The 11548-nt window shown below is 36.2% G+C and overlaps 1 protein-coding gene across 1 annotated transcript in view; it reads left to right on the top strand.

Moving 5' to 3' along the window:
• Nucleotides 1–143: 143 nt before the first annotated feature.
• Nucleotides 144–11548, top strand: part of IMPG2 (interphotoreceptor matrix proteoglycan 2) — an 82608-nt gene continuing 71203 nt past the window's right edge. Inside the window, exons 1-4 of the mRNA XM_088836658.1 lie at nt 144–1256; nt 1712–1963; nt 7669–7835; nt 10569–10600. Of these exons, the coding sequence (XP_088692784.1) occupies nt 1076–1256; nt 1712–1963; nt 7669–7835; nt 10569–10600 (632 nt within the window). The 5' untranslated portion in view covers nt 144–1075. The remainder of the gene's footprint in view (nt 1257–1711; nt 1964–7668; nt 7836–10568; nt 10601–11548) is intronic.

Raw genomic sequence — 11548 nt, 5'->3', positions numbered from 1 at the left:
ATATAAATTTTAAATTGTGTGATACTCAGTTCATGTCATATAATTGATGCTTAGATTAATTTTTCTTCTGTTTTAACAGGCATATGGTAATTTTGATTGTCAGTTCAGGGAACATTTTTTGAGCATCTACGGCTATCAGGAAATGTACAAGGTAGAAAAAATGAATGACAGCTCTTATTCCTAGGTCACTTATAATCTAATAGGAGAAATGAACACATGAACAGTTTTAAGTATGATTGTTTAAAAAAAATCATAGTTTCTTTGGGATCACTGGAGTGTGTTCAGCTTAGGGTGTGTGTGTGGGTGTGATACTGAGAGCTGGTAGAGAGGTTGTAAGAGTGTCGTCAGTGGAAAGGGAAAACCTTCTTAAAGAAGCTAATACTGTTTTTATTTCACAATTCTTGGGATAAAAAAACAAATTTGGCTTTCTTTTTAAAGTCATAAGCCAGTCACTTAACTAGGATTTAGAAAAAGTTTAATGCCTCTTTAATGCTTACAATATCTTTATCATGAGTTATTTTTACTTTTCCTGTTCTATTTTATAGATGAGGAAGGAGATAGAAGTGGTTACAGTGGAAGATTTTCAATTTTATTAATCAAGGAGGGACAGACAGTAGCTTACAAGACAGTAGATTTATTACAGAAACAGCTCCAAGAAAACTGATTTTATTTTGTATATAGTTCTGTTTTCTGATGTAGACAAGTGTAGTTGGTCTGGGCATTTTATGCTTATAAATCAGTTGTAGAGAAAATCAGAGAATATGTGAATCTAGTAGATTGAGAAAAATTGTAAAATTCTGAGTTGTATGTGTAACATTATTATTTTGGGGGAAACATTTTTATGTGGACTGCTTATTAAAGGCAAGGAGAGTGTTAGTAAAGAGCTTAGCTGACTAGATTAGAACAAAGAAATTGTCTCTTCCCATCTGTCCTAATTAGCTTATCTCTCCTGCTCTCATAGCATGTTAGTTATTTCAGAAAAGAAGGGAGAGGTTCTTTGAAAGGACACCATTTTTATTCAGCTAATTTATAATGATTTTGGAATGGTTGTTAGTTCTCAAACATAAACTTGTAAATGTTAGACTTCTTCTGTAGCAGTTTGTTACTGGACATTTCAAGACTTTTCAGTTACAGATTTTGGCCTCTCCTCCTCCTTTTGGTTTTGGCTCAAATGATTATGTTTCCTCATTTTGGGAAGATTTCTCTGTGTATTTTGATATTTGTCCTGATAGAAGGAAACCTTCCATCATTAACAGGTATTTAAAAATCTGTGTTACTTTTTATATTTTTCTTTATATCTGTAGTATATTTTCTCTAAAAACATTATTTGATATGATTGCTGTAAGGAATTGAATCAAATATTACTCTATCAATCTTTAGTATTGCTTCATTTAAACTGTGTGATAATTTCTCCAATAATTCTGGTTTTCCTCTTCATTAATGTTTCTTGATTCAGACCTTACCTCTTCTTATTTCTTGTGTCGAAATTGAATGTATACTTGGTTTCAATAACTAATAGTCTTGAAATAAGGAGTAGGAATTAAATGGAGAAAAAATCAAATACTTCACTTCTCTTGAAACATATAGGTCTGTAATTTGAGCATTGAGTTAAAAATCCCAGACATGGTGCAGATGTCAGTTTTTGTTTGTTTCCTCTTATTCTGTATCTTCATTCATCATCAGAAGTTTTGTTTATGCTCTCACTCTGTAGCACAAACCTACTTATCTTTAGAAGAGATCCAAGAACCCAAGAGTACAGTTTCTTTTCTCCAGACTGACTCAGAATCCACAGATTCTTCTCTATCTGCTAAAAAGAAGCAACCTCTGGACAACAGAGAAACTGAGAGACATTGGTTGCTCAGAAGAAAGCGATCTACTTTATTTCCTAATGGTGTGAAAACTTGCCCAGATGAAAGTGTTACAGAGGCTGTGGCAAACCATGTGAAATATTTTAAAGTCCGAGGTAAGCAAATATTCAAACCCTTGGGCTCCATGGTGAAATTCAAACAGTTCAAAAACAGTTGTATTTCTTTACAATTCAAAATTTGTCATACTTTGGATAGAGACTGAACCAAATATTATCTTTCTACTAACCATGGAAAACAGACTTACTAAAAATTTGGTATTTATATAGCTTCAGAGAAAAGTTTATGTTATTTTAAGAGAGGACATTGACATGGTTTAAAATCATTTAAGTACTTTAAAAGTACCAGTTTATCATAAAATATCACTTATATGTAGAATCTAAAAAAAAAATGGTACAAATGAACTTATTTGCAAAATAGAAATAGAGTCACATATGTAGAAAAAAATCTTATGGTTACCATGGGGGAAAGATTGTTGTTCATTCACTAAATCATGTCTGACTCTTTGCAGCTCACTGGACTGAAGCATGCCAGGCTCCTTTGTCCTCAACTGTCTCCTTGTTCATTGAATCTGTGATGGTATCTTACCATCTCATCCTCTGTTGCCTCTTCTCCTTTGCCTTGAATCTCTCCCAGCATCAGTCTTTTCCACTGAGTTGGCTCTTCATATCAGGTGGCCAAAGTATTGGAGCTTCAGCCTCAGCATCAATCCTCCCAATGAATTTTCAGGGTTGATTTCCTTTAGGATTTCTAGTTTGATCTCCTTGCAGTCCAAGGGGCTCTCAAGAGTCTTCTCCAACACCACTGTTCGAAAGCATCAATTCTTTGGCCTTCCTTCTGGCCTGACTCTCACATCCGTACGTAACTACTGAAAACTGTCGCTTTGACCATATGGACCTTTGTTGGCAAAGTGATGCTTCTGCTTTTTAATATGCTGTCTAGATTTGCCATGACCTTCCCTGATAGCTCAATTGGTAAAGAATTTGACTGCAATGCAGGAGACTCTGGTTCGATTCATGGGTCGGGAAGATCTGCTGGCGAAAGGATAGGCTACCCACCTCTAGTATTCTTGGGCTTCCCTTGTGGCTCAGTTGGTAAAGAATCCGCCTGCAATGCAGGAGACTTGGGCTCAATCCCTGGGTTGGGAAGATCCCCTGGAGAAGGAAAGGGCTACTCACTCCAGTATTCTGGCCTAGAGAATCCCATGGACTGTATAGGCCATGGGATTGCAAATAGTTGGACACGACTGAGTGACTTTAATTTCACTTCACTTCACTTCAGGTTTGCCATAGCTTTCCTTCCAAGGAACAAATGTCTTTTAATTTGATGGCTGCAATCACCGTCCACAGTGATTTTGGAGCCCAAGAAGAGAGAATCTATCACTACTTAGACTTTTTGCTCTCCTTGATCTTAGCTAATGGTATATTTAACCTCCTTTAAGAAGAAGTTCTCAGAGGTCTCTTTTTCCCTTCTAGAACCATTTCCATACTGATTCAGAAGCTCTAGTTAAAAGAATGATTTACATCTTAACAACATTTGGTATTTTCATCCTTTGAAAAGATGAATTTTCTACATCTACTTGGCTTGCTTTGTTTTGTAGTATTTATGTAGCACAGTCTCAATTTCATGGGTGCATTTTACACAGAGTTCAGTATGTCTTATTTTTTTAAGCAAGAACTAAGAAATATTCTTATTGGCTGGTGGGTCCAAATACTGAAACCAGCAGCAATGGTTTCAATAAAACTGTCAGTGCTTCTACTTTTTCCCTGTCTATTTGCCATAAGGTGATGGGACCGAATGCCATGATCTTAGTTTTTTGAATGTTTAGTTCAAACATTTGTTCGAACTTAGTTCAATGTTGAACACATTTTGAACTTAAAACAGTAGTCTTAAGCCAGCTTTTTCCCTCTCCTCTTTCACCCTCATGAAAGGCTCTTTAATTTCTCTTCATTTTCTGCCATTGGAGTGGCATCATCTCATATCTGAGGTTGTTGATATTTCTCCTGGCAATCTTGACTCCAGCTTGTGCTTCATCCAGCCTGGCATTTTGCATGATGTACTCTGCATAGCAGTTAAATAAGCAGAGTGACAGTATACAGCCTTTTTGTACTCCTTTCTCTCAATTTTGAATCATGTCCAGTTGTTCCATGTCCAATTCTAAGTTTTGCTTCTTGTCCTGCATATAGGTTTCTCAGGAGACGGGTAAGGTGGTCTGGTATTCCCATCTCTTTAAGAATTTTCCAGTTTGTTGTACTTCACACAAAGTCTTTAGTGTAGTCAGTGAAGCAGTAGTAGGTATTTTTCTGGGAAGGAGGGCATGAATATTTCAACATAGGTCTTGATTTTGAAGAGATTTGGAAGAGGTAATTGGATTATGCTCCTAGAACCAATTTAGACATTGTTTAGATCCACTCACTGTCAAACCAAGGATTTTAGCTCTTTCCACTGAACTAATTCACTCTAATGGTTTGCTGAGTTTTTCCTTTCATAGATAATTTGATATCAGTTGCTGTTTGGTATAACACATTTGAAGAATAGCTCCATTTAAGCAAGAAGCAACTGCACTCAATGACTTTTGAAATTAAGCAGATATTTAGGGGTGCTTGGAGTAGGAAGTAATTAATAGTATCCTCCCTTTAAAAAATTATATTAGTAGTTGGACCTTTTAAAATATAGCCTATAAACTGTGCATATTTAAAGTATATAGTCTGATTAGTTTTGAAAAATGTATTTATCCTTGAATTATCACTACAATTAAGATAATGAATTTTTCAGTTACCTCCAAACATTTTCTCAAGTGCCTTTATAATCCCTTCCTTCCTGAGCACCTCCCTTGACCTAAGAGCTGAGGTAACCACTAATCTATCTATTACCAGGTATTGTTTGCATTTTCTACACTTATATATATGAATGTATTCATACTATGTACTCTTTTTTTTGTTTGTTTAGCTTCTTTTACTCAGTTTAATTGTTTTGAGACTCATCTGTGATTTTTTGATGTATCAATACTTTGTTACCAATTATTTTGGGGTATTAAAACATTTTGTGGATATACTGCATTTGGGGATATTTCGGTGGTTTTCAGTTATTGGTGATTATAGAGAAAGCGGTCATGAATGTTTGTGAACAGTTTTTTTGTGTGGACATCTGCTTTCATATCTGTTGGTTAATTGGAGTGGAATGGATGGATCACATGATAGTTCTATGTTTAACTTTTAAGTTGCCAAAGCTGTTTTTCAGTGTAGTTGTACCACCAGCGGTGTATTGGGACTCTGGTTTTTCCACGTCTATGTAATGTTTGGTATAGTCGGTCTTCTTTAACTGTAACCATTCTAGTAGATGCAGCTTCCCTCATAGCTCAATCGGTAAAGAATCTGACTGCAGTGCAGGAGACATGAGTTCAATTCCTGGGTCAGGAAGATCCTCTGGAGAAGGAAATGGCAACCCACTCCAGTATTAATGCCTGGAGGATCCTGTGGACAGAGGAGCCTGGCAGGCTATAGTCCATGGGGTCACAAGAGTCGGACATGACTTAGTGACTAAACTACCGCATTCTAGTAGATATGAAGTGACATCTTATTGTGGTTTTAACTTGTGTTTTCTTGAAGGCTAATGACATTGAGCACTTTTTCATGTGCTCATTTGCCATTTGTACATCTTTTTTGGTAAAGTTTCTATTCGAATATTTTGCTGATTTTAAAAATAATTGGATTGTTTGTCCTATTAATGAGTTATAAGAGTTCTTTATGGATTCCAAATTCAAATTCATTGTCAGGTATATGTTTTGCATAAATTTTCTCCCAATGTTTGGTTTTTGTTTTATTTTTCTTAACAATGTCTTTTGAGGAACAGTTTTAGATTTTGATATGTCAGGTGGGTTTTTTTTGCTTCATACTTGCTTTTGGTATTGGATCGAAGTTTGCTTAGCTCAGAGTCACAAAGATTTTCTGTTATTTTTTCCTGTAGAAGTTTTATAATTTTTTGGTTTTACACATAGGTCTTTGATCTACTGTGAGTTAATATTTGTATTTGGTGTATATGAGTCAAAATTAAATTTTTTTGTATTTGCATAGCCAGTTCCAGCATCATTTATTAAAAAGATTATCTTTTCTAGCTTTTGTACATGTGCTGAAAATCAGTCTTTTCTGTATGATGGATCTATTTCTTCATTTTTTATTCTCTTACACATATTTATTTATCTGTTTTAATGCCAATGCCTTACTCTCTTGATTACTGTAAGCTTTATAATAAGTCTTTGAATCAAGTAGTGCAAGTCCTTCAACTTTGTTCTTTTTAAATCTGTTTGATTATGCTAGGTCCTTTGTCTTCCATATAAATATTGTAATCAGCTTGCCAATTTGTACATGTCAAGCTACTGGAATTTTGATTTGGTTTGTGTTAAATCTGTTGATCAATTTGGGAAGAGTTGCAACCTTAGCTGTATTGACTATTTTGCTCTATGGATGTATCCCCTCATTTATTTTGATCTTTGTCAGTTTCTCTCAGCAGTGTTTTATAAGTTTTAGTGTATAGATCTTATATATCTTTTTGTCAGATTTATTTCACTTCTTTCATGCTGTTATTGACAGTATTTTTTTAAAAAATGGTCTTTGATTGTTCCTTGCTAGTATATAAACATACAATTGATTAATGTATTGATCTTTTATTCTGTAACTCTGTAAACTCACGTATTAGTTCTAGCAGCTCTTTCATATATTCTGTAGGGTTTTCTACATAGGTGATTAGTTCATCTACAAATAAAGACATAGTTTTTTTTCTTATCTTCCAATTTTGTATGCCTTTTATTTCTTAAAAAAATTATTTATTTATTTTAATCGGAGGATAATTACTTTACAGTATTGTGATGGCTTTGCCATACATCAACATGAACTGGCCTCCCACCTCTCTCCCCACCCCATCCCTCCAGGATTTCTTTTTCTTGCCTTATGCACTAAATTGACTGTTCCTCATGCTTTGGGCTCCACGATTCTGAAAATAAACTATATTACCTTAAAAAAAAGACTTTGTTCCATTCTGGATTTCTCCGTATTAGATAAGATGCATAGCCTGAGCCCTAGTAACAGGATTCAAGACAATAGTGTCATAATTTACATTAGAGTGCACTCATTCTCTTGTGTTTTCTGTGGATTTTAACAAAAGTACAGTGACATGTATCCACTGTTACAGTGTCATACAGATAGTTTCACTGCCCTAAAATCCATCAGTTTCCACCTCCAGTATCTTTCCCTCCCCCCAATCCCTGACAACCATAGATCTTTTTACAGTTTATATAATTTTGCTTTTTCCAGAATGTATTATCATTGGACCCATACAGTATGTCACTTTTTCAGATTGGCTTCTCTTACTTAGCAATATGCATTTAAATCTTCTCCATGTTTTTTCATGGCTTGAAGCCTCATTTCTTTTTATGACTGAATTCTAATCCCATCATATGGATATACCACAGGTTATTTGTCCTGTTGAAATATTCTCAGTATCAGCTGTACTTTGCTAAAACATAAACATGGATTTTTTTTTTTAAAGAGAAGCAAAAACCCCTGCCTATGAGGAGGTGAATCAGATTCCTTTGCAAGGGAAAGGAGTGGGGAATGCAGAGTCTCTTCAGGTCTGACAAGTTTAAATGGGGTGTACAGAAGGGCTTTGAATGAGAATCATCCCCATGTCCCTGCAGAAGAGACCCTGTGTGCAAGAGTGTCTCAGGAATCTGAAATAACAGGTCCGTAGTCATTGTGAGAAACCTAAAGTCCTTTCCATAAAAAATACCTCTCTGTTTATTTTTCAGTATGCCAAGAAGCTGTCTGGGAAGCTTTCAGGACTTTTTGGGATCGACTTCCTGGGCGTGAGGAATATCATTATTGGATGAATTTGTGTGAGGATGGAATCACGACTATATTTGAAATGGGCACACATTTTAGTCAGTCTGTGGAACATAGAAGCTTAATTATGCAGGTAAATGTAGTAACAAGGGAAGAAATTACTGTACTACTATATGAGCACATATACAGAGCTCAGGCCTGAAGGAAGAAAGCGTGAATGCCAGATTCCTGTGTTACTCCTGTGTTGAATTAGGCTCTTCAGGTGACCTACCACAGGGTGGCCAATCTTTGTATCTCTAGCTCTGGCCATTATAATTAATAAGCATTGTGAAGCCAGCAAAAACCTCAGGATTGTTTATAAATTTAAGCATTTGAAAATAATACTCTACAAAGATTTAGGCTAAGAATATTAATCTGTGAGAGTCAAACATTCTTGCCAGAGTTTTGCATTTTATCAGTTCAAAGTTGAATCAATAACTAATTGAAGATAGAGGGTATAGATCATTGGATAAATGTTTAATAAAGTATAAATGTGATTCTAATGCATTTGCTTACTTGTTTTCCTTGTTTTAAATTTATTCTTAGCAAAGGATAAGCAAGCTGCATGTAGACAAATTATCTGCCCACCTTCCCTTTTTCATGTTGCATGTATTCATGGCAAGAGAAGGAAACTGTTTAGATCTATGTGATCTATGTGATAGATTGTACATGTGTGAGAGCCCCCTTATATCCTTCTTCCTTTTGTTCAAGTCCTGCATGTCCTCAGCTCAGATGTAATCTCCTTCATGAGGAAACAACCCTCAACCCCCATCCTAGCAGATTTATCTTTTGAACACCATAATTCTTTACTCATTCTTCAGTATTGTACTTCTTACATTTTATTATTATTAGTTGTATATAATAAAATGTGGGCTTCTCTGGTGGCTCAGTGGTAAAGCATCTGCCTGGTAAAGAATGAAGGAGACATGGGTTCAATCCCTGAGTCAGGAAGATCTCCTAGAGAAGGAAATGGCAACCCAGTTCAGTGTTCTTGCCTGGGAAATCCCATGGACAGAGAAGCCTGGTGGGCTACAGTCCATAGAGTCGCAAAAGAGTTGGCTACGACTTAGTGACTAACAATAATACATGTATATGTTGGCCAGCATATCAGAAGAGTAGACTAGATTTGATAGATCAGACTAGAGGGGTGGATAGCTTAAGAAGTTTGTAGTTGATAGAAAGCCATTGAAGGGGTGTAAGTTGGCAAGTCTCAGGGGTGATTGTACAGTTTGGAACTGTAAAATGGTTATTGTGGTTTCTGTACACCATATGATAGATCAGAGGGGACAAGATGAGCAGAGATCAGTTGCTACTTGAGGCCTGAGGGGATGAGAATCCTATGTAAACCATGAAGTAGAGAAAGGGAGCATAGGGGATATAAATAGGAAAAGGATCAGTAGCACTCAGTGACAGATTGGATAGGAGTGGGCAATGATGAAGGCATGACCCTGGAAGCCTCCCAACTTCTAGCTTCGATGGCTACCACTGAGAACTCAGGCAGAGAAGCAGCTTGTAGACACTGGTGGGGTGAGTGAGTTTACTTTTTAATGCATTGTTTTGAGCCATCTGTGAAATGTGAATTGCTTAATATATAAGTATGAAGCCCAGAAGAGTGGTCTGGGTTATAAATACAGCTATAGGGATCACCAGCCTTGAGGTAGTACTTGAAATCATGAGAGGGGTTGAGAATGTTACTTAAACAATCACTGGCTGTCCAAAGACTAAAGGAAGCTTGATTTTACCTTTTTTTTAAATAATTGAAATAAGGTTGATTTACATTGCTGAGTTGATTTCTGCTTTACAGCATAGTGATTCAGTTATACGTATATATACATCTATTTCTTTAGCTTGATTTTAAATATAGCAATAGCTGTTTACTCATAGATGGTAAATTTATGTGGTTGACAACCTTTATTAGAACTCAGAATTCCAGCATTTTAAAAATAACTACCATGCTGGCCTATAAAATTTTAAAGCTAATTGTACAAATTGATTAATTGATGATTTTGCTATGCTTATATGTATCAAGAGAGATTAATTAAAGGAAATAAAATCCCAGTTGAAGGTGTTAGATGATTAAATTTAGAAAAAAAAGACCTGCTGAGATTGTTCTAGGAGAGTGTGTAGAGTAAAAAGAACAGTGAGTTATTTATAAATATCTTAAGAATTATTTAGAGTAATCATCTCTCCATTTTACAGATAAGGAAGTTGAGGCCCAGCAGCAGAGAAATTTTTCGGATTTGCTTCCATAGCTGAGAAAGAGAAAATAGAATTTGATTCCAAATTATCATATTGGTCTCAAAATAAAACCACTAGTTTAGACAAACTTGGACACAATTTTCTTTGAATGCCCCAAAGGAATAATCCAACTATGGATACAGTTTATCTTTTTGTCTGAATTCTGGAGAGTTAGATTTCACAGTTGTTTTATCCGTGTGATGATATTACTCTGTGATAGGAATTTCTATAAATGTAGTAGATCACAAAACACTTTGGTTCTGGTTCTAAGTCCATGGAAGATTAATGTAAAACTCTACCAATCTCTAACCCGTAGACCTTTCTGGAATGATTAGCAGGTAAAGTCTGTTAATCTGTGTCCATTAAGAGAGCACGGGACTTTGGGGAACATACACAGAAACTGAGTGGTGGATGGGATGTTCTGAGTCACAAAACAAACTTTGCATCATTAGTACTTTGCTTTAACTATAAGAATAATAACATAGATTCTGTGTTAGGGCATTAGTGTTCTTTGTGCAATAAGTTTTGTTTACTGCTTAATAACTGTCTTTCACTCACATGGTCATTTTTATATCTTTGTTTTCCTTAGAAACTGACATATGCAAAGGAGACTGTAAGTGGGTGAGTGTCTTTTCTTCCCCTAAGTTCATGTTTGGCAGCAGAGATATATCATACTTATTCTAAGATTCAGCCCAAATTTAACGATTCCTTCCTATTTCTTGTCAGTTCCTGCAATAACCAGACCTGTGGGTAAGTCTCAAAGTCTTTTCCTCATCTTGAGGCCACTTCCCTTTCCAAACCACCTTCACAGCCACTGTGCTTGTTTACTGTCTGACCTTTTAAGAGGTGGACTTGTTCCTTTCTCTTGGTGAGGAAATAGATTTTTGGAACTGGAATACAAAATGATCTACCGTTGTTGAGGCTTACAGGCTAATACTATTTATCTAAAATGGTACACCTTAGTGGAGGATGGTTTATTAAAAGATGGAGTTGTAGTGTGGGTCACTTTATGGCTTAATGATGTTTGTGATCTTGAAGCATAGGACTAGCACAACCTTAATGAATCCTCCAGTGATTTGAGTCATGGCTCTGTGGGCCTTTAGGCTTAGTATTAAGTTTGTTTCTGGCTCCCGAGCAGTGGCAGGACAAAGCAGATCATGGAAGGTGAGGGATTTTGAGTCTACAGGGACTAATTGATTTCTGATTCTATCCATACTCAGTATCTAGGTTATGCCAGTATGTAGGTGACTTTTTTGGGGAAAAAAAAAAAAATGACTGGGGCATGCAGTTAAGGTCCATAATCTTGCCTCAAGTTAGATGGAGCAACAGATTGAAAAGCACCAAGGTGAGCCAGTGTCCAGAGGCATAGCCTGGGCAGCAGAGTCCAGGCAGATGCATAATCAGAGTGCATCTCTTGATGGCAGTGGCGTATATGTAAGTTTCAAATCAAGTGTGAGTAAGCAGGAGGGAAGTGGGACTCTTTGTGGTCTCACTTCATATAGCTAACAGTACCACCAAGTCTGTTTTAGGGCCTGGGATTGAGCACCAACTTAGATGTGGGGCCGTGTG

This window comes from Moschus berezovskii, chromosome 1 (genome assembly GCF_049115385.1).
Source record: "Moschus berezovskii isolate FMDL1 chromosome 1, NW_MosBer_1.0, whole genome shotgun sequence".
NCBI classification, from domain to species: domain Eukaryota; kingdom Metazoa; phylum Chordata; class Mammalia; order Artiodactyla; family Moschidae; genus Moschus; species Moschus berezovskii.
This window is presented reverse-complemented; position numbering and strand designations above follow the sequence as displayed.